This window comes from Dipodomys spectabilis, unplaced genomic scaffold (genome assembly GCF_019054845.1).
Source record: "Dipodomys spectabilis isolate Male_0828 unplaced genomic scaffold, ASM1905484v1 ptg000225l, whole genome shotgun sequence".
In the NCBI taxonomy this organism is placed as follows: domain Eukaryota; kingdom Metazoa; phylum Chordata; class Mammalia; order Rodentia; family Heteromyidae; genus Dipodomys; species Dipodomys spectabilis.
In genome coordinates, this window is record NW_024870902.1 from 1,838,254 (window position 1) to 1,862,538 (window position 24,285).

The following is a 24,285-nucleotide window of genomic DNA, read 5'->3' on the forward strand; positions in this document are numbered from 1 at the left end:
ATATGAGCCTTGCATGAGACTTTGTCTCCAATAATAGATAATGGTATGAGGGGCTGGGAAGTTGGCTCAGTGGTAGAGCGCTTGCCTTGCATGCTCGAGGCCCTGGGTTCGATTCCTCAGCACCACATAAGCAAAAAGAAAAAAGCCGGAAGTGGCGCTGTGGCTCAAGTGGTAGAGTGCTAGCCTTGAGCTGAAGAGCTGAGGGACAGTGCCCAGGCCCAGAGTTCAGGCCCCACGACCGGACCCTCCCCCCAAAAAAATAGATAATGGTATGAGAGGAAACACCAGGATGTATGAGTAAAAAGTGTTCTTCACAAGCTGGACTTCATTGTGTATTTACTTCAGAGTCGCCTAGACAATCTTTTAGAACGTAGGTAGCTAGGCCCTACCTAGCCCAGAGTTTCTGATTCAGCAGGCTGATGTGTCTCAAGAATTCACAGTTCTTGTAAGTTCTCTGGTGATGAGCATGCTGCTGATATGGTGGCCATCTTTTTGAAAATCAAAGAATTAGAAGAACTGTGGAAAAATATTTACACCTTATTTGGGAAAAATTCTTCATTACTTGGAAATTCACAGTAAATTAGAGTAGAAATGTTTTCTCAGAGGCAGGTTAATTTTAGGGTTGAGTTTTATTTTCAGTACTTCATCAGGTGTGTGAACTTGAACCTTTCTAAGTCTTTAACTTTTTTCATTTGTGTGATAAGGAAGAAAATTCTGAGCTATGAAGATTTTCTAAGGGCTGAGTAAATAAGTTATGTGGAAGTTCTAGCTAAGTAGTACCATACCTGAATATATGCAAGATGCTTTTAAAAAGAACTTTATTGAGATAAAATTTAGAACAAAATAAATACATGAAATATGTCTATCTCTCAGCTACAGAAGTAAAACACAAATAAACCCTGAAGAAAAGCATATGGTCTTTAAAGAATAAATATTTAAGGGCATATGATGCACAATTGTTATAATGTGAAAAAAGAAAATAAACTTTTCTGAACTTTTAGAATGCATTCTGAAATATTCTTCTATGAATTCTACCTTTACGAATTATATCAAAGCTGTGCACTGGTGGCTCGTGCCTGCAATCCTAGCGACTGAGGAGGCTGAGATCTGAGGATCACAGATCAAGGCCAGCCTGGGCAGGAAAGTCCACGAGACTCTTAGTTACAATAAAATACAGAAAACTGGAAGTGGTGCTGTGGCTCAAGTGGTAGAGTGCTAGCCTTGACTAGAGTTCAGGCCCCATGACTGACAAAAAAAAAGAATTATATCAAATTAGGATAAAGGGAAAAATTATTATAATCTAATTATTTTGCGAAGTCAGTGAGAAAATTAGTTGTCAAAAATAAAATTGTGATTTTTGAAAAATTCCATCTTTATACATATTCTTTCACCTGAAAAAACTCTTCTGTATATATCTATTTTGACCGTGGTAAATCCACTACATAATTACAGACACATCTATTTAACCAACTACCTATAAAGCTTCAGTTTTTATACTTCTTGTTAGTTTCCATATTGAAAAATATTTAAATAACCAAGTAATTAGAAATCAATGCAAAATTATCCAGAAAAATACTTTTGACAAAATTAAAGTTAAAATAAGGCTATTTAATTCTCAATGGAACTTTAGATGAGGAGTTATTTTTGTCAAATTGAAAAAAATCTATTTGCAAAAATACTGGTATCGAGTCATAAATATATATGGGGAAATCTGAAAAGTATTATGTTAATGAAAGACAAAAGATTATACAACAGATGCTTCTTTTATGTGACATTCTAGAAAAAGTAAAGCTACAATGGCAGGAAGTGTTTGCCTGTATCTGGGGGTATTGACCACAGAGGGACTGTTTTTGTTTTATTTTTTTTTTAAACAGAATTGTTTGGTTACACGACTGGGTACTATCCCCAAAATGTATCCAATAGTGCAATTAAAATTGGTGAATTTGATTGGATATAAATTATACCTCCATAGGTCTGGGGGAAAAATCAACATCTATAAAAAAGTAATCATTTTCTGTAATTAGTTTTCATTTAAAAGGCAAACCATATCCAAATAGTAACATAAACATTTAGGGTTTTGAGTTTAGAATGGCAAATAGTAACTCTGCATCTACCCCTGGTGTTCAGATGGTTTTAGGTCAAACACAGCCTGAGAGGAATGCATCCCACAGAGATCTCTGGGCAAATTTGTAAGCCAGGCTTCAGAGAGATGTGATGGGCAGTGACAGTTCATGTGTTGGCAGGAGGATCACTGAAAAACTTCAGCTTCTGTGTTTTCCTGGTTGCCTTTTTGACATTAGACAGATAATGACAAGTGAGATAAATAATGAGGAGAAACATGTTTGTCTTACCTATTGTGTTTAGATTGATATTTGCAAATGGCACTATGAAAAAAGTGAATAGGCTTGCTTAGTCTTGTCAGTTAGTTCCAGAGAGACTAGGAGAGCAACACATCCCCTTAGCACGCAGTATGGCTGTTTTCTGTGAATCCAAAGGCCCTCAAATGATTTATCACGTAGAATACAGCTCAAGTGTCTGACATTTTAAAGCTTCCTCTGGGCTTCATTTTGATCCTGATTCTTACAGAAAAAAAAGGAGTTTATGGGGAAAAAATGAGCAGCAATTTAAGAAAAAGGTACAAAAGGTTTCCCTTGGGCATGAATAAATACCTTTCTTAGCATAACATTTTGTTTATAGTTAGGAATTCTGCTTGCCATACACCTTTTCAACTGTTTTTAAAAATAGTCATCTCTGCAAAAAAGTACTTTACAAATAAATTACATCAGGAAGATTAGATGATTTCGTGAAGGGATTTATTATAAAACATTTTAGGAACTTTTTCTGTATCCCTATTGACTTTTGACCAACTCTGGCCAGTCACTTTGTAAATACCTAATCAGTTTGATTTTAGAAATGTTATTGGTAGTTTCTCATTTAAGATTTTTGGAAAACTGTGCCATCAAACTGACTGCTGGGTTTTCAAAGTCTGTAATATCTATTTCATCCTTTTCACTTTAAAACAACAACGACAATATGTGCGGGCTGGGAATGTGGCTTAGTGGTAGAGTGTTTGCCTAGCATGCATGAAGCCCTGGGTTTGATTCCTCACTACCACATAAACAGAAAAAGCCAGAAGTGGCACTGTGGCTCAAATGGTAGTGTGCTATCCTTGAGCAAAAGAAGTTCAGAGACAGGACTGGCAAAAAACAAACAACAACAACAACAGCAAAAATGTGGACAATGTATGGTGAGGCAAAAAAAAATTGTGTCTGAGGATAACATATTCAGTCATCAGCTTTGTAGGAAATTTAAGACCTATTATGACAAGCATTATCTAGACACCTGTATTTTTATACCGTTTTGCTAAACATAACATTAAAAAGTCTCACCAGTTTTCTGGGGTCCTATTACCAAAAATTTTGGTAAGCGATCACAGGTTTTCTCTTTAGACCAAATGTCTCTGTGGCGTTTGTCATCACAAGGATTCTAAAGTGGAGAATACAGAGATCCATTAGTGTGTGTGGGTATGTGTGTGTGTGTGTGTGTGTGTGTGTGTGTGTGTGTGTGTGTGTGTGTGTTTATTGTGTGCAAACATTTCCAGTTTTTGTCCTTATAAGAAATCCCAGGAAACAATGGAATAAACAAAGAGTTTTCTTTTTTAAATTAAAATAATTGAAAACATAGAAGTAGCATGATGGAAGTTTTAGAATAGCTCTCTATCTCTGAGAGTGAGATGGTGTGAAAGGGGAGACATTTCTATATTGGGTAAAAAGCCTCATGACCTCTGAAAGTTTTAATTCTTTTCTACTCCTGAGAGTTTTACACTGCACTTATTTATTTATTTATTCCAGTACTGGGGCTTGAACTCAGAGCTACAACCTCTCATTTGGCTTTTTTGCTCAAGGCTTGCACTGTACCACTTCAGTGGACACCTCCAACTACTGGCTCTTTGATGATTAATTGGAAATGACTCTCACAGACTTTCCTACCCAGGTTGGCTTTGAACTGTGATCCTACGAACTCAAACTCTGGGTCATTAAGATTATAGGCATGATCCATTGTGGGTAGCTTTTAAAATGTTTTGCTTTAAAAAATATAATGAGTGTATTGAGAAGAGGTTGCACTTCCTTCTATCCTATAATACTCTCGATATTCAAGAACTAACAAAAATATAAAGTGTCAGATTTTTATTCTACGTGATATTAAGCTTTCTTGCTGTGCTTCAAAGGGATTGGGATTAGCCAGAATAATACTGTTTAAGAGATACCCAATTCCTTTGAGCTGCTTTCAAAGCTGGATAAAAATATATCTAAAAATGCAACTTTAGAGGCTGTGATGGTAAAAATGACTAAATGTTAGCAAAAGGGCAAAATGAAGGTGAATTACTACTTTAAGGATTCTGCTTTTGTTCTGCGATACTTAAAAAATACTAACACCCACTATGTAAGATGTACCCATAAAGCTTTTTTCCCCTTCCTTTCTTCCTTCCTTCCTTCCTTCCTTCCTTCCTTCCTTCCTTCCTTCCTTCCTTCCTTCCTTCCTTCCTTCCTTCCTTCCTTCCTTCTTTCCTTCCTTCCTGCCTTCCTTTCTCTCTCTCTCTCTCTTTCTTTTTTTGCCAGTCTGGGGGCTTGAATGCAGGGCCTGGGTGCTGTCTCTGAGCCTCTTTGTGCTCAAGGCTAGTGCTCTACAACATGAGCCACAAAGCCACTTCTGTTTTTTTTCTGAGTAGATTTTGGAAATAAGAGCCTCATGGACTTTCTTGCCTGGGATGGCTTCGAACTGTGATCTTCAGATTTCAGCCTCCTAAGTAGCTAGGATTATAGGCATGAGCCACCAGTGCCTGGCTACACCCTTTCATTTTTAACTACCAAGTATGTGTTATGGAGAGATGGGAGAGAATTTTACAGTAATGTCATACTGTTCTAGGAACAGGTAAACAGGATCACTTTTTATTTATATTCAATACTGTAGATAGTCGAAGCTAAAATAAAGCTGCATTTTTTGTTATTTTGCTACTGTTTTGGAAAAGATTGTTTTAAACTTGTCCCTTAAGTAGTAATAATGTCAAGTACTTAATTTCAAATACTTTAAGGTATTAAATGAGAAGGAAAAATGCCTATTTTTGCAATGGCTAACATTTTATGATTTCTAGTAATTAAGATAGTTAAAAAGAAAAGATGCTTGTATAATAACTGGCAAGTTATGTAAACTATCAGTCTGAGAACCTTTTAATGTCTTTTGGAAATTAGAGGAAGGGAGATGTGTTCCAGGCTGATCACGTGGTTATCTGTTTATCATCTACACTTTTAGCTTGTTGCAGTGTGCAAACTGATCTCTCACTCTTGATTCAAAACATCCCAATCACTAAATCCTTCAGTGAAAACTCCATAATTTCTACAGGCAATTTGGGTCAATGTGTAGCAATGTGTAGAACAGAGTGTAGAACAGAGAATTTGGGTCAATGTGTAGCAATGAGTCTGTAATTCAGATTAGTCATACTGATTATTGAGCCAATTTTACCTGCCAGAGAGGGTCTTTCTGATCAGGGAAGAGCTCAAAATACTTTCGAGCTAGTTGTACTGGAGGCAGAGTCTGAAGGCGCAGGTTGGTCCAGGTCTGCACGAAGTTGGCTAGGTTAACAAAGGTATATAATCCCAGCCGGTCATTCCCATAGTTGGACAAATGGGTCATGAAAATACTGATCTAAAAAAGACAAGTGAACTTTAGTGTAAATAAACTAGAAGGCAGTATAAGAAGGCGAGATTATTTTTGTTCCTGACAATTACTTACAAATTCTTCTGTTAGGATTTCTTAAAAATTACAGACCATAATGTGTTTTTTGATGTCAAACATGTCCTAAAATTTTTTATTAATGCACAATATAGAATATAGCTAGCTTTAATGAGTATTTATTTCCTGGGATTTTAATATGTTTTTGTAACCAAAAACTAAGTTTTAAATTTAATAGCTGCCATATACCTGTTTACCCAAGATCAGTAAGACCAATTACTAATAGCCTAGCCTAGATATTAATGCATGGTACTCTTATGATAAGTGAACTATTTTTTTTGTCAGTAGTGGGGCTTGAACTCTGGGCCTGAGTGCTGTTCCTCAGCTCTTCAGCTCAAGGCTAGCGCTCTACCACTTGAGCCACAGCGCCACTTCCAATTTCTGAGTGGTTTATTGGAGATAAGAGTTTCACGGAGTTTCCTGCCCAGCCTGGCCTTGAACCATGATCCTCAGATCTCAGCCTCCCGAGTAGCTAGGATTACAGGTGTGAGCCACCAGTGCCTGGCAATGTGAACTATTAATATCTGGATCATCAGGCATTCCTTGGATTGAGATTTTTTTTTTTTGTAAACTCAACCCATTTAATTTGGCTAATGCTGTAATATTTCCAGCTAAAGAGTATAAATAATCAATGAATTATTATTGGCATTCACTGTATGTCCTGTGCTTTATATTTCTTAGAAGCTAGACTAACAACATGTGGGCCTGAATGTTATGCTCCATCAGCAACACCCTCAAACCCTTTTCCACATTAACTGAGTCTGAATCTGCCATTAATCCTTATACAAAATATCTCCTTTAAGAAAAGTCTTCAATGCTTGACTAGATAAAATTGACTCTTGCTATGGAAGCAGCGGACCTGGATTTAATTTATGCATTAAAAAAGCACAGACAATATGGGGAATATTTTATAATAAAAGAAATTTGAATTCAGTCAACTTGGTTTAGAATGTTGGATGGACATTTTTAGAGTTACTGCCTTAACTAATGCAAATAGTTCTTGTTGGTTAGCTGTTGATAAGGGGAAAGAATTCTTCTGTGTGAGATTCTCAATAGCAGAGCCAACTTCTGTGGCATTTATGCTGCTTTAAAAATAAAAATAATTCATATGATAGTAGTACTTCTCTAAAACATATAAAGACGTAAGTGCATAGTAATTATGGTTACTCTATTCATTATAATAATGAATATAACCAGTCACATCAAAATGGTGAGAGAAATGTCAAAAATTCATTGAGATAAATTGGTAGAGATCATGGGGAAAAAGTTATATTAAGAGTGGATATTATATAGAAGAAAATAATTGGTTAAAACTCAGAATAAGAGGAAATAGCAATATCCTGTATTCAGTGGAATAAATCCTATAAATCACGTAGGCTTTCTCAGTTGAAGCCAGCTGTGATCAAGAATATTTTACTGATTTCTATTCACCCTGCTAGAAAATTTATGAAATCTCAGGACTTTCACAAACAGGATACTTGGAAGATCATTTTCAACAGCTACCAGAATATTGATGCAATCATGGAATTGATAAATACGATTTTTACCCTTTTAGAAAGTTATGAAACATGACTTTCAAGTTTTTACCTTTCTGACTAATTTTTCTAAGTAGCTTCAATTCTGTGATTCTGAGATATTATATTAAGAGCCTTGCTGTGTAGTCCAAGCTGGCTTTGAACTCACAATCCTATTGCTTCAGCCTTCCATGCTAGGATGTATGTTCCATCATGCCTCGCTGTTGTGATTTTTATTGTCCCTCTTTTATTCTTTGAAAAGTTATCAAAGCCCGTGGCAATTGAGAAACTTATGAATATTATTCTTACATGTAGAAGTTCTTTTCTTTTTTCATATATATATATATATATATAATTATTATTTTTTTGGTCATGGGGCTTGAACTCTGGGCCTGAGCGCTGTCCCTCAGCTCTTCAGCTCAAGGCTAGTGCTCTACCACTTGAGTCACAGCATCACTTCCAGTTTTCTAGTGGTTTCTGCCCAGGCTGGCTTTGAACTATGATCCTCAAATCTCAGCCTCCTGAGTAGCTAGGATTATAGGCATGAGCCACTGATGCCTGGTATCTATTTTATATATTTTTTTAATTTATTGTCAAGGAGAAGTACAGAGGGGTTTTAAGAGGCAGCCTTTATTTTATATGCCACATTTTTCAATGTAGCATAATAACATGGTAAAATGATACTTCAAATTATATTTCTTCTAAGAAATTTGAATACAATTGTGATTAAAATATGTATGACCCTAGTTAGCTGCTAGTTCAGATTTCTTGCTTTATTTTTTTATGAGTGATCTATTAGTCAATCTATTGATGTTACTTGAATATCATCTGCACTGAACAAAAAATGGGAAATGAGAGATACCATAGACGGTGACATGAATATACCTGAACCATCTGAACTCACCATTTGACCTCACAAGAAATATTGCTCTGAGCTTCTGCAGGGCAAATGACATAGCTAGCAAGATCAATAGAAAGCCCACGGACTGGGAGAAGATCTTTACTAGCCATACAACGGACAAGGGTCTCATATCTAAAATATACTTGGAACTCAAAAAATTAAACCACCCAACAACAAATCCTCAAAGAAACAACTGCCCAATAAGTAAGTGGGCGAAAGACTTAAAGAGAAGCTTCTCTGAAGAAGAAAGAAGGATGGCCAATAGACACATGAAGAAATGTTCAACATCCCTAGCCATAAAAGAAATGCAAATCAAAACAACATTGAGATATCACCTCACTCCAGTTAGAACGGCAAAAATCAAGAACTCTAACAACAACAGATGCTGGAGGGGATGTGGACAGAAAGGAACCTTACTTCATTGTTGGTGGGAATGTAAACTTGTTCAACCACTTTGGAAAGCAGTATGGAGGTTCCTCAAAAGACTTCACATAGAGCTCCCCTATGACCCAGCAATCCCACTTTTGGGCATTTACCCTAATGTTTACAAACAAGACCACACTAAAGCTACCAGCACAACTATGTTTATTGCAGCATTATTTACCATAGCTAAGATATGGAACCAACCCAGATGCCCCTCAGTAGATGAATGGATCAAGAAAATGTGGTATATATACACAATGGAATTCTATGCCTCCATCAGAAAGAATGACATTGCCCCATTTGTTAGGAAATGGAAAAACTTGGAAAAAATTATATTAAGTGAAGTAAGCCAGGCCCAAAGAAACGTAGGTCCCATGGTTTCCCTTATTTGTAATATCTAGTATATGTATGAGTCAAGCGGAAAAGGTCAGATAATGTGATGTCAGGAAAATGAACCCTTAGATGTGTATTTTAATGTTTTTTTTCTTTCATGCATGTGTTTCTAACACATTTATAAGATTATCTCTTTGTTGCTTTGTATGTCCCTCCTCCACAGTATAACCCCTGCTTTCACTATATTTGATGTCAGTATAACTTGTGGAGGAGATGGGGAAAAACCAGTTGTTTAAGGATACAGGTGGACCTGTTGCAACAATGAGAAGTACAAGTTGTCATGTCCAAAACGAGCTTTACAACGTTGGTGGGGGGGGGGGGGGAAGGAGAAGGATTGGGATTAGGGGGGGAGGGGGGAGGCTGGGAAGGGATGTGAAGGATAAACAAAGGAGGAGGCTGCAATGCTTGGTAAGAAATGTATGCATTATCCTGCCCATGTAACTGTAACTCCTCTGTACAGTATGTTCACAAATAAAATTAAATTAAATTTAAAAAAAAAAAGAAATATTGCTCTGGGATAGAGTACTTCTTTCCTACCTGCATGACCAAAGAAAATAAAAAATGCTAATGTCTCTGATAAGACAGGCTACTCAAAATGAGTTGTGAGCTAGTTGATGGCATTGCTTTTGCTGATATTGAGCCTGATTTGCAAGAATTATAGGAGTACTTGTAAGACTGAACTTAATTCTATAGAAGAACTGAAGTTTAGCCTTCAAGCGTAGAACCTTAAATAAGCCATCTCTTTATATCTTTGACTTTGTCCTGTGCAGTGGTTACAAACGTGGGTTCAGCTACTCACTGGTTCTGTGATCTTTGCAAACTATTTCAACTTTCAGTACTTTAACTTGCTTATCTAAAAGAAAAACAAACAAACCATCTAACAACAATACCTATCCCAGAGGGTTGTCACAATTAGGTAGGAGTGAAAGTAATGCCTGCCATGTAGTAATTGCCTAATAGATAAGAGCTGTTACTGTTATCTGTGTCACTGTCATTTTGGAGAAATGCTGTGCATTTATAGCTTCTTCCCAGCAGCTCATCAGCTCATCCTTATCAGCATATCCCCACCTCCCCCAATTCTCTCAACTCCCCAGAGAATTATGAGACAGATGTGTGCCTGCATCTGTCTTCAGATCACTTCCTCTGTCAGGCAAAATCCTGTCATCAGTGACTTGAACTTCTCTCCAACCATCACCCTTAGATTCCTTTGTCATCTCTCTGCTTTCAGTGCCCTGTAAATTTAAGACTTCAAGCCAATTTTTTTCCATCTAATTATTTCACAAACACATATGGATGGTGGGGTACAGATACAGAGAATGCACAACGGAAGCTATTCCTATTGCAAAGCATATGGTCTCCTCCTTCCCGCTCCCCCCGGCCCCCCATGGCATGCTCAGTACTAGTGCATATTCTTCTTATTCATTTCTGTTACCTCACTGTTCAACTGCTTTTTATTGGAGATTTCCCTTCCCTTCCCTTCCCTTCCCTTCCCTTCCCTTCCCTTTCCTTCTCTTCCCTTTCCTTCCCTTCCTCTCCCCTTCATTCTCCAACCCTCCTCTCCCCTCCATTCCCCTTCATTCCTGTCTTGGCCCTTTGGCTCGGTGGTCTTTCATATCCTTAGCTAATCACCCTAAAACTCACAGAAGAGCAGAGCTCAGTGGGCAGGAGCTCTTTCAAGCCCCACCCGGATCTACACACTTGCGTCTTTTTAGAATTCCTCCTGACACCTGCAATGTCAGGTTGAAGTATTCCATTTTTTAAAAATCATCTGTGTTTTTCATCCTATCTGCTTTCAGTTCCATGAGTTCTAATCTATCTAGGTAAGAGTTAAAAAAAAACCCAGACCAAAAGAGCAAAAAGGACAGTACCTAGGCCTTGAGTTCAAATCCCCCTCCCCCCCACAAAAAGAGGTTATATAATTCCGAATGTGTCTCCCTCAGACCATTTTCGTTCATCTCACAGGTCTTCATTTTGTCCGATACAAGGCAGACACCAACCTTCTGTGTTTTTGCAGAGAACACCTTTCAAGGCTCTGATGCACGCAGCAAGCCTCAAGCCAGCACAGCAGGCGCTTTGCTCCTCTGCTCTTCCATGGGGGTGTGTGTGTATGTGGGGTCATGCTGGCCACGTAGCAGCACCCTTCTTTCCCAAGTGTTGCCAAAACTTGACCTTTACATTCTGGCGATGGATGGGAAATTTTGGCAGGGGACCTCTCTTGTTGTTCACATCTTTCATGTTCTGGGCTGCAATTGTTGCATGCCAACAAGTACTTTTATTGATTTTGTCACCTTCTCCAAGGGAAGCAAAGAGATGTCACTTTATTTTTAAGGGTTAGATTCATTGAGTAGTGGTTTATTTACCTGGCCATGTGCCTTAGTCATCATTTAAAAATCTCCAAGGGAAGCTCAGTTGCAGAATAATTTGTCAAAGAGCTCTAAGCATTTCGAGCTAGAGAGCTGATGATAGGCTTTAAATGAAAGTTGGAGGGGTCAGTCAATTGCTCTCAATTAGGGACAGGTTACAAAGATATAAGGATGAGGTCAATGTAATTCAAAGCAATTTAGCCTAAAGTGGTTTGCTTTTACTTTTTTACAAATCACATTTATATCTCTCACGTAATTTTCCTGGCTGTACATTCAGAACTGCAACCTTAGTCTTTGTATTACAAGGTAATGATGGATGATCAATTAACATTTCTGCGAGGTGCCAGGAGTGATTCCACTGGATGAATGCTTCACTACTGCCTTAGCTTCCGAACAAATGTTTACATGCCACGTGAAACTGTCTCCAACTCTCAGACCACCAATCTGCAATTAATTTTGCATTGTGTCCATGGTTTGTGCTCTTTTCCTATTGTCTCTACGTGAAACTGCAAGCCCACTCTGCAGTGATTTAGAGACCAGACACCAGCTGCTCTTCTCCTCCTCGACTCACAAAGTGACAGAATAATGAGTAGAGTTACAGCTTAAGAGGGATTGAAAAGTGATGGAGAGAAATCTTTTCCTTTTTAAAGCAGAAACACAATACAAAAGTTATATTGGATTTTGCCATGAAAATATTTTTATTTTTGAATGGAAAACCATTTCTGCTTCTTAGTTTTAAGGCACTTACTCCAGAACCTGATGGAAACAGAGAAAGGAAACTAAATAAGGTGTCCTTAGCTAGGTGCTGGTGGCTCAAACCTGTAATCCTAGATACTCAGGAGGTTGAGGTCTGAGGATCATGGTTCAAAGCCACACCAGGCAAGAAAATCTGTGACATATTTATCTCCAATTAACCACCAAAAATCTGAAAGTAGAGCTGTGGCTCAAGTGATAGAGCACTAGCCTTGAGCAAAAAAGCTTGAAACTAAGAGCATGAGGGACCTTAGTTCAAGCTCCAAGTTCAAGTTCACTGATACAGAAACAGTGTTAGGTTTTTGAAAGCTGGTGATTGCTTGTTAAGTTTATAAATATTCAAAAATCATGCATTTATTTTAATGCAGTCCCTATAATCAAGTGTTTCATAAAAATGTTGGGAGATTTTGTGGGTACCAATTTAGTACAGAACTCACTCCAGTAAAAAGTACATTCCCAAAAGACAAGAAAAAACAAAACAAAACAAAAGGACAGACATTTGCAGGAGATCGCATGGTAACCCAGTGACTGTAAATACCCATGCTTGATTGGTATATATACCAGGGTTTTGATTGAAACAAGATGTTTCAAAAAATAACTCTTGGCACTAAGATACCACAGTGAAGAAGTTTTTCAGTGGTTTTCCTAGGATGAGGCTAATCCAGGTGAAACACTTAGCTAAAGCACCGTAAAAGATTTAACCAAAACCAAGTTACCTAGAAAAAGGCATCTCTGCAAAGATGTGGAAAGATCAGATGCATAAAAAAATTTAAAAGTGTCATGAGTCAGCAGAGCTGATCTGGCCCTGAAGCTGCTTGCGGGTGAAGGGACATACTCAGGTGAGAAAGTGCAATCGTAGACATTTCTAACTTGGGATCAAAGGTAAGAAGTTCACTAAGAGATTGTTTCTAGATGAGGTACCTGATTTTAAATATAATTTGTAGTAAGTATCTGGGTTTTGTTCATAACTTGTTGTCACTCTGAATTATGAATTTAAAAAAATAACTTACTTATCTGTAAATGGATCTATTAGTCATATTCTTCTTTAATGAGGAGTTATACTTTGTAAAAGTAAATTATTGTAGGAACTTGGCAAACCAGCTTGCTAGAATCAGCATTTTCATTGTTTCCATTCTTTTTAGAAAAAAGACTACACTGGAGAGGTAGAGGAATTTGGGGTTCTGAAATTGAAATGTGGTTTCAGTCTTGAATAACATCAAAATTGCATTGTGACTTATAGAAAAACTTCAGAAAAACTTTTGAATCATCATCATCATCATCATCATCATCATCATCAACATCAACATCATCATCGTCATCACAATCACAATCAGCCTTAACTTCACTGGGATTTTCAAAGAAGTACAAGGCTTTTTATAAGTGGTTTTAATATTAAGGACCAAAGTCTAGCAATGCCTATTGAATAAGAAAATTCACCATATTAAGGAGGATAAATGGGTAACTGGAGGTTGACGTAGGGGACAGGAATATCCTTCTAGTTCAGAGGGCAACTTCATAGGGGACAGGAATATCCTTCTAGTTCAGAGGGCAACTTCATAGTTTTCTAAATAGTTGTTCCATAAAGCTTTACTCTTTTGAGAGGGAGGAGGATGGGGATTGAACTCTGGACTTTGCACTTAATAGGCAAGAACTCTAATATTTGAGCCATGTTCCCAGCCTCCTGTGCCATTTTAAGGTTAGAGCTAGCCCTCTTAGGCCAGGCCAAATGTAGACTGTGGTCCTGCCTTCCCCAGGTCTGGGAATATAGGTTTACAAGTCTGCATCTAGAATTTTTATTGGAATAGAGATTTTCCTAACTTTTACCTGCCTTGCCTCAGCCCACAATTCATCTTATATCTGATATCTTACATCTCCAGCGTAGCTAAGATTATAGGCTTCTTTTGGACAGGTAACATTGCATCATATAAAATTCTGAAGGTGTAGGAAGGTATATAGTAAAAACCCTCCTTTTTACTACTGTTCTCTAGCCGCCTAGTTGACTTACTAAGAAGCCATATTATATGGTGTGTGTGTGTGTGTGTGTGCATGCTTTTCTGGGAGTGTCTTAACATAAGAGCCACTACATTTATGCATTCCTCTTCTTAATGTATGAACACAAATATAAGCAAAGTGTACAAATAGTTAAAATCTTTCCTTCTTGAGAAGCATTGGAGATCATTCCATATTTGTACACAGAGAATAATGCTCAGACTGATTGTGTAGTGTTGTCTAATTCTTCATAGTGGGCTGTAGTTTACTCAATGGATCCCTCTTATGATTTTATGCTGTTGAGAATAACATTGCCTGTATATCCCCTTACTTGTTTGCAAGTATTTCAAGGATACAGTCTTGGAAGTAGAATTTCTGATAAATGTGATATGTGTGTTTGCAACACTAAACAGCTAAAGGAGTTTGGAAAATGGAAGGCTTAACAAATAAGAGCTATTGGCATCCTGTGTACGTCCTCCTCAATTTCCTAGGGAGAAGGTGGCAGTGTCTCCTCATCTCAAGACCAATGAGTGGAGATCCCAGACCACAACATGAGATTGGCAGATAGCATTTTGCATTGCTGGGGAGGGAGGCAGGTGCTGGGGGTGCTGTCAGATAAAAGGTCTGCAGAGCATGGGTAAGAGCTCCTTGGCTAGCCGACACAGTTCCCTGAGCCATGGAAGGTAGAAAGCAGTGGCTGGGAGATTGGGTTCAGGAATATAAGTTTATTTGGCCTGTACTTCTCCTCCTCCTCCACTTTCTCCCCACTTTAGCCCTACACTGATTATCCAGAGGAGAGAAGAGACCGAGCCTGGGTCTTCATTTCCTACTCAGGGTTTGTTCTTCCAATAGACTGAAGCTGAAGGATGACAGTGGAGGAGACACTTTACCCTTGAAGGAAGTTCAGTACTTGGGCTTTTGTACAAGACTGGATATAGCGAGACCATTCATTACATTACAAAAGTGACCTGAGGACCTTCATTATATGAGCATGACTCCCCAAAGTTATAAGCCTTCCTTGATGTTTCTCTTTTTCCCCTGAAGTTGAGAGGAAGTAATTTGTGAGGAGACATTTAAAAGAAAGTATCATATCAAATGCAGGAATAAAAAATTTTACAAATTAGAGAGGGGACAGCAATACTGAAAAACTGCACCGTTTGTCTCAACCGTCATGAAGAATGAGTCCATAGAAACAACGGGAGAAGTGAAATGGCAAAGACCTGTTGAAGGGAGCAATAAGCGAGCTCCTCCAGGCAGGAGGGGTCTCCCGTGAGCGCACTGCCTGTGTGAGTGGTGTGGCTGTTAGTAAGGTGTCTCTAGGAAAGACCCTCAGGATCATTTGTCAGCCTGTGATCACGTCCGTCCCCAGACCCAATCAGAGACTTCATGCATCCTTTAGCCCCTCTGATTGGGTCTCCATTCCACGCACAGTTCTGGGGTCCAGTCAGTCCACTGTTCACCTGCAAGTCTTGCAGGGACAATGGGCCATGATAAGAGCCCTGGGGACCACACGAATGGCTGCTCAAGGCCTTGGTGAGGGACGCACAACCTGTACCGGACGGGACTTTTGCCCTTACTGCCTTTTTCTGCTCTCAGTAGGCTTGTTTATAGGTTTTATTCTTCTAAACTCAAATTCAATGGTAAGTATAACCATTTTAAACTAAATATTTCAGATGATACTATAAAATTTGCTGCAATGACATTTACTAGAGTTGCAAAGAAGCAATGCGCAATGTTGGGTTGTGCAGTCTCCGCCCACCTGAGATTGGGCCAAAATGACACAGACAGACAAGTGTAAACGTGGAAGAGCCCATTCACACTAAGAATCCACATTCGTATTGAGTTCTTTCCCTCGAAGCTTTGCAATCCACCGTGGAATTGCCTGCATTATTAAATAAATAGGCATCAGGCTCTTTTCCTGTCTCATCCCAGGCTGAGAGAGAATTTTGGTCTGTCTACACATCCTCATAGCAGGCAGAGGAAAACCACACAGCTGAGGTTGTTGTCAGTTGCCACAAGTGTATAGCTTAGCCTGAACATTGATCAAAAGGAGACCCCATAGTTTGAGTCTCCTACTATGTGAGGTAAGAAAGGCCAAGTTTTAGCTGAGAAAACCATTTCAATCCTTTCATTGATAAGATAGGGAGAAAAGTATTATCTCACAGATTTGTCTTGTGAAGAAAAGAACATAAGAGCTAGCTTCCTATGGCAGGCCCTTAATATCAATCCAATGTGTCATCTTTGCATTTTCAAGGAGCAAAACACTTAGTTCTGTGATGTGGTGGATGGAATCAAAGGCCTTATACCTGCTAGACAAGTGCTCTAATATTACATGTTATCCTTGGTTCACAGAGACATCTTGTATGTTAAATTCTATACTTTTCACTTTCTGGTTTATTTTATGTTGCACTTTTGCTATGTATTGTTCTTTACAATTTCTGTGCATATTCTTTTTTTTTTTTTTGTTGGTCGTGGGGCCTGAACTCTGGGCCTGGGCACTGTCCTTCAGCTCTTCAGCCCAAGCCTAGTGCTCTACCACTAGAGCCACAGTGCCACTTCTACCTTTTTTAGCTTATGTGGTGCTGAGGAATCAAATGCAGGGCCTCATGCATGCAAGGCAAGCACTCTGCCACTAAGCCACCTTCCCAGCCCCTGTGCATATTCTTTTTAAACCATTTTCTTACAACTTGCAGATCAAGAGATGTTAATTTTTCATTTGCTCAGATTTCTGCACACGTTCCTTCATAGATCAAGGTTCTAAGTTTGCTTAGTTTTTCCTTTCATGTCAAGTCATTATTTATTTTCTTATGCATCCTGCTAAAGGTGTCATTTTTGCATGTAAATTTTCCTCTTCACCCTTGTATTGTTGACTTTTATTGCAATGGTAATTTCTCCTTCAGTCATCATCAGGCTGCTATAAGCACCCTCTTGCCAGAGAATCCAGCATCACAGATGTGAATTCTAGTAATAAATCTATCCACACATCATGGAAAAAGGGAAAACAACTTTTAACATCTTTTAAACAAGAGAAGTGAGTAAATATAGTCACTACTTGGCAATTGATGAATAATAATTGTTAATACATGTTGTTAATAGGACTCTGGAGAGACAAAATGGAAATAAAGGAATGGAGGGCAAGAAGTTTCTAAAAAATGAAAATAAAGGTGAGAAGAAAAAGAAGAAACTGAAAGAGGAATGAATGCTTATTTTCCACAGCTACAGGGAATTCAGTGGGAATACTAGCATGAACAGAGGATTAGAGATTCTGTTTGGAAAAGTCTTCAAGTATGTTTGGGAAACAAAGAAACAGTCAATGAAATTAAGAATAAATTCTGGAGTATTGAATTGATGAAGGAAGAAAAGGCTTAGGGCGAATGGTACAATATGGGGATTATAAGGGTAGCATTAAGACCTCTGCAGACTAGTGACTGCCCAGACAGAGATCTGGTCATGCATTTCTTTTATTACTCTGACAAGTGTCATGGTACAGTGGGAAAGAAAGTGATGGCTTGGTTGGTTCAGAGCAAAAGAAACTACAAAATTATAGCTGACATCCGGGAAGCTAGCCAAAAGGCAGTCATAGAAAGCAAGTCCTCAAAAGGACTCCCGAAGACTAACTCAAGGACAGTGGCCTCTAGGTGAAAGACTGGAGAAAATTCTTTTGGAGCTCAGAGTCAAGGAGAAGGAAAAATAAAAATTAGGGGGAAGCTTTGCCAGACATTTGTGTGTGTGAAGACTCATGAGACTTTTTGAGTTGGAAATGGTGGTGGGACCGTTTAAAGACAAAAAAATGAGATCTGATAGAAATGTTTAAGTTAGCAGCATGCTATCGAAATGTTCCCTCTCCTTTCATTTGGAAACATGAATGTGTCAGGACCATGCTGGGCTAGGTTGTTGAGATCACTATACCACTGGAGTTCACAGTTCAGTTAGTCATACAGAATTACAAATCCAGCTTTCAGAATTTTAAACAAAATGGTGCATCACTTCCTATGTAATTCATTGGATGTGATTTCGTTTGTAAATGGAAAGTAGGGATCATTTGCAAAATAACAGAGTAGGATTTCCTGTGCAGACAGATGCTTTTTATATTTATAAAGCTTGAGCTGCTGCTTTTTTTTCTTTTTAATGCTCTGAGAATCTGGAAACTGATATGATTTTTCATATCAAGTTTAGTTTAACATATGGCAAAGAACTCACTCAGACTGTCTCCAAACTTTGCTGTTAACAGTTTCCAACCTACACAGGAAGCGAACCAGTGCTGCTGACGCGTTCCCACTCCATGGGAAGACCGCAGAGAACAGCCTAAGTTAAACCACAGAAATTATGTTTATACAAAGCGCAGCCTTCAATTTAAACCACAGTTGCACAGAAAGCTTCAGTTGATGCTTCCATCCCAGTTTTAAGTTGTACTAGCAAAAGACTTCAGAACATCTCAATAACCAAGTAGCTGTCAACACAGTTCTTCAGCTTTGTGGAGGAAAAGCAAAGAGCAGGTTCTGAATCCTGAAAGGCCTCAGTTTAGCTGTTTGTACCTCTTCTACTGGATTTTCAACTCTTGTACAAATAAAACAAGACAAGCACCGCATCTATCAAGAGCCCTCGAAACAGAGAGCTATGGTGTCCTTTGTGCAAAGTAATTGTGCTGCATTCCCTCAGTACTATTGAGTATATGGGAAATAAAACCCAAAATACAATTACCTCAGCATTACCTATGGTCTGTGTGTGGTCATCACACAATTTCATGATTTTTGACCGCTTTTTTTTTTTTTTTTATCAGCGTTCATTACCCATTTCTACTGTGTCATTCTTCCTCTCCTTCCTCTCATGTTCTAACGCTGCCTATAGAATATATTCCATAGAATGAGAAAATAGACTAAGAATTCTGCTTGAAAATGAAAGGGTCATGTTGTCAAAAGAGCTCAGTGACAGAAGAACAAAGGAACACAGGACTTTTTCTGTTTCTTTCCTTTGGTCAAGTTATATTCTCTTTCAACCCCCGTTTTCCTCATCTGTAAAATATCTCACAGAGCTGGGCACCAGTGGCTCATGTCTGTAATCCCAAGAGGCTGAGATCTGAGAGTCATGGAAAGTCCATGAGACTTACCTCCAACAAACTACCAGAAAAACCTGGAAGCAGATCTGTGGCTCAAGTGGTAGAATGCTATCCTTGAGCAAAAATGTTGAGGGGCAGTGCCCAGGACCCACGTTCAAGCCCGAGGACCCATAAGCAAACAAAGAACAAAAAAAAAAAAGACCCTCAGACCAACCAAACTAAAAACCTCACAGAATTGGTCAAATAAGATTACATACATAGAAAACAATTTCATAATTAAATAAGGTCATATGGACAAGCAAGTTGAGCACTGCCCAGCACAGAGTATGGTCTTTGGTTTCCTTCCCCTCTGAAAGCCTTGCTGGCCTGCTTTCTTATTCTCTACTGCAGCTCACCTACTTAATAAAGGGGCAAAGTGGAGTTAGAGCTAGCTGAAATTACTACTAATGCTTTCCTATATAGTCTTTATTTGCTATGTTGAGATGATTTCCTTCTATTCCAAAGTCTTTGTATCATGAAGGAATGATGAATTTTGCTAATATGGTGTATCACATGGATTAGTTTTTGTATATTAAATCTCCCTTGGACCAAGGATATATGCTTCTTGGTGTTGGTTTATAGCTGTTTAGTATATTATTTTACTGGTTTGTTGGTATTTTCTTAGGAATTTAAAAATCATAGACTCATTTGAGGTATTGATTTGTTTTTCATTTTTTTGGTAGTGATGTCGGGTATCAGGATACTATGTTGACCTTATAGAATAGGGTTGGAGGTGATAATTTCTCTTCAAATATTGACAACAAAAAGATTAGCAGTGACTTTTTTTTTTTTGCCAGTCCCGGGGCTTGACCTTGAGAATGGGCATTGTCCCTGAGCTGCTTTTTGCTCCAGCATAGCACATCAGTTGAGCTACAGCACCACTTCTGGCTTTTTCTGTTTATGTGGTACTGAGGAATTGATCCCAGGGCTTCATGCATGCTAGATAAGCACTCTACCACTAAGCCACTTTCCCAGCTCCATGGCAGTAATTCTTTAAATCAGTGACTATCATCTATTCATCAATAAAGCCATCCGGTACACCACTGAATTAATGTCCTTACTAGTTATATGTCAATTTAGATTTTATTAATAATCTCGTCCTATAAATTGTATGTGTTTGGTAGTCCACTATTTTTCTGTTATCTATTTGGTTGGTATGTGGTTTTTTATAGTAGTCTATGAAGATCATTTCATTTCTATGATTGGTATAATGATTTCTCTTTCTGATTTTATTAGAGACCTTTCTCTCTTTTTTCTTAATTACTAGCTAAAGGGATGTCATCTTTGTTAATCTTCAAAAAATGAAAACATAAATGACTTTTAATTTTGTTTGCCAGGTACAGCTCATGCCTGTAACCTGAGCTGCACAAAAGGCTGAGATTTGAGGATTGCAATTAGAAGCCAGCCCAAACAGGAAAAGCCCATGAGACCCTTATCTTCACTTAACCATAAAACAACAAAAAAAAGCTGGCAATGAGGCTGCGGCTCAAGTGATCAAGTGCTAACTTTGAGCAAAGAGGCTCAGGGACAGTGCTCACTCAAGCCCTGAGCCCAGAGTTGATACAACCTACCCTCCCCCAATCTGTAACTTTGTTATTTTGCATTGCTTTTCTGTCCTCTATTTTGTTGACTTTTGCTCTAGTTATTATTTCTTTTTTTCTTTCTAATTTTGGGCTCGTTTGCTCTTCTTTTTCTGGTTCCTTAAGGTAGAATTAAATTATTTGAGATTTTCTTAATTGATATAAACTTCCTTTATAATATTGCTTTTGCCAAATTGCATAAATGTTGGCATACATTTCTGATTTCATTTACATCAAGATATTTTCTAATTTCTCTTTTGATTTCTTCTTTGCTCTCTGGATTGTTAGAAAATGTTTTGTTTATCTGTACTTATTTGTAGACTCTCCACTTTTCCTGCTGTTCTTGATTTCTAGTTTGTCTGTGGTTGGAACTGATTTTAACATTAAAGGATTTTTTTGTGCCTCACACATGTACTCTATGCTGAATACCATCTGAGGAAAGCATATTCTGCTGCAGCTGAGTGGAATAGTCTATCTTTTAAGTCAATTTGCCCTTTAGCTTTGTTCATGTTTTCTGTTTCTTTACTGATCTTCATCCTGAATGCTCTATTGTTGAAAATAGGTAATTATGGGCTATTACCTGTGTTGCTATTTCTGTCAATACTTACTTCATGTACTTTGAAGTTCTCATGTCCTGACATATAGATTAATAACTGTTATTATTAGTAACTGTTGGGCAATGTCCTTCTTTGTCTCTAGAGCTCCTTTTTTATTTCAGCCAGATGCCAGAGGTTCATGCCTGTAATTCTACTACTCAGGAGGCTGAGATCTGAGGATTGTGATTTGAAGGAATTCCTGGCAGGAAAGTCCATATGACTCTTATCTCCAATCAACCACCAAAAGTAGTGCTTTGGCTCAAGTGGCAAAAGCCTCAGATGTAGCACTTAGGCCCTGAGTTTAAGCCCCACGGTTGGCACACACACACACACACACACACACACACACAAAAGCGTAAAATTTCTATTTTGGGTCTTGGTCTTATATTTACTAAATATATACAATCTTGAAATTATCTTAATTAATCATTGTCCTTAGCATATCAAATGGATGCAATTTCTCAAATAGTGGGTTACTTATACATTTGTTGTCAGTTTTCACATTTGTCTCTACTTGATATAAGGACAATCTTTTTATGTTTATTTTTCTGACAAAAACATTGTGTAGAGAAAAACCAAAACTATACTTAGTAAAATATTGCTCCCTTTTATCTTCCCATTGCTCTCTTCTCATTTCCTGTACATAACAATTTGGTGTGTTTTGGTGTATCTTTCCTTTTACTTTTTTTATTACTTTTTTATTGTCAAGGTATTTTACAGAGGGGTTACAGTTACATAAATAAGGTAATAAGGGCATTTCTTGTCAAACTTGTTATCCTTTCCCTCATTTTTTCCTACTTTCCCTCCCCTTAAACTCCACCCTTAAGTTGTACAGATGATTTCCAACATATTGTCTTGTATATGTCACTGTTGTATTAGTGCCCCCTTTATCCCTTATCTCACCATTCTGTTGTTTTCCTATTACTTTTACACAAACTAGTATATACGAACACATGGAAAATTTAGGCCTAACCCTTAGTCTATTTTCACATGCATAGTTCTGGTGTGATACTTAACCAGTCTTGTACAAGCAGATATTCAAGTTATTCCCACTACTTGAAGTACAAATAATTCTGTAATGAAAAACCTTTAAAAATTGTGCATTCAAGTGATGTGTAAAAAAAAATAGATCCTTGAAACAGAGTTCTGAAAGTAGAATGGGCACACCACAGGTCAAATGCATAAGTAGATTTTTGTTGAGCTTCTCACTGAAAAGATTATATCCTTTTGCATTCCTACTAGAATGTATGAGTACCTTTTTCTCATAGCCTTGTTAACAGAATACTTTATCATTTTAATTTAATTTAATTTAATTTAATTTTTTCTCCCAGTTCTTGACATGCAGCAGAACAGAAATGGTGCTTCAGTATATTTAACTTTGCATTTTTGTCAGTGCTAGTAACACTGAACATCTTCCAAAAGGCCTCTGGAGATGCTGTGTTGGGAACTAGTAAAAGCTCTGTTAGGCATGCCCTCTTGAGGAGAAATGAACTCTGGAAGAGTGTACTTCAGGACAACCAGATTGTCCTTCAAGTTCAAAAGATATCATGCACATGCAGGCATGGGAGGTGAATGAATTATTCATTCAGAACCTACTATTTCTATTTTTTTTATATACAAAATAGGACTAGACATGATTTTTTAAAATGAAGGAACCCACAAATTATTGGAAGATGAAGGTAATAGGTTATAGTAAGCAGTTAAAGTTATATATTAGGGTTAAACTCAGGCATGGCAACCACACAGAAGAGACATATCCACAATCAAACATTGGGGTGTTGGGAGAAGTGTATGGAATAGTGATGTGTAAGCTGAGATTTTCACAAAAGTATTCTGACTTGAAGACACAGAATGAGATAGTAAATTTTACTCAGGAAGGGAATGGCAAATACAGATTAGTGAAATAAATGTCCAGAAAAATTTAAAGTGGCCAGACTTGGTTTGCTTATTTTTTTTCCCCATCTAAAGGACTTTCTGTTTATGCTGAAAGCGTATGGGAAGTTATGAGAGGATTAAGCAAGGAATTAGAATTATAGCATTCGTTGCTTAGCTCAACTTGAGAATCCAAGTCCCTGGTAGGGAATGAAGAACTTTTTGGTATCCTAGATTCTACCCATCATCCAGCTATTGGTTATTTGGTGTGGTTGGCAAAAGTTCCAACATTGTTGCTCATTTTGAACTATGGTGTGTAGCATAGCTTTACCCTTCCTTCTGAAACCAAACAAAAACAAAACAATTCCAACTTCTGTATCCTGTCACCTGTTTGAATGCATCCTCAGACACTGAGTCCTACAGGAACAAGGGCAAAGCACAGGGGAATGTTCATTGTGATGTATAGGATTTATGTACAGATTAATTTATGTGGCATGATTGATTTGGAACAAATGCTTTCAAATGCTTCTTCTATTGCTGATATGAGAACAATTTCCCCATATGCCTTTTTTTTTTTTTTTTACTTTTGGCCTTGGCCTTGGCAAATTATTCAACTAAACACAACTTAGAAATAGGTTGTCTAGTTGAGTCCATTACTCGGATTTACCTGCTTTGTTATATTTCTTAACAATAGCCAGCCTAGTGAGTCCTGTTTTTCTTAAGAGTGGATGTCCAAAAACTGACCTTTGAAATCTTACAGTTCTATCATCACTCAGTGGTAACTAATTACAATACTGTAGTAGTGAAGAGTGTTATTGATAGCAAAATAGAGCCAATATGGAGGATGGAAAATGTCTGAAACAGTGTTGGCTTTGTGTATGTGGGTGCTGGTATGTGTGTATGTATGTACGCATGCATGTATGTATATGTGTATATTTGTACTGGTGCTTAAACTGTCCTTTAGCTTACTTCTATTTTTGTTATTATTATTATTAGCTTTTCCCCCTAAAGGCCCT

The 24,285-nt window shown here is 37.9% G+C and overlaps 1 protein-coding gene across 1 annotated transcript in view; it reads right to left on the minus strand.

Annotated features, from left to right (window-relative positions):
- Positions 1-24,285, minus strand: part of Ndst3 (N-deacetylase and N-sulfotransferase 3) — a 144,653-nt gene that overhangs the window by 25,719 nt on the left and 94,649 nt on the right. Inside the window, exons 7-8 of the mRNA XM_042697588.1 lie at positions 5,521-5,703; positions 3,390-3,486 (exon numbers count right to left, since the gene is read on the minus strand). Coding sequence (XP_042553522.1) covers positions 3,390-3,486; positions 5,521-5,703 — 280 coding nt within the window. The remainder of the gene's footprint in view (positions 1-3,389; positions 3,487-5,520; positions 5,704-24,285) is intronic.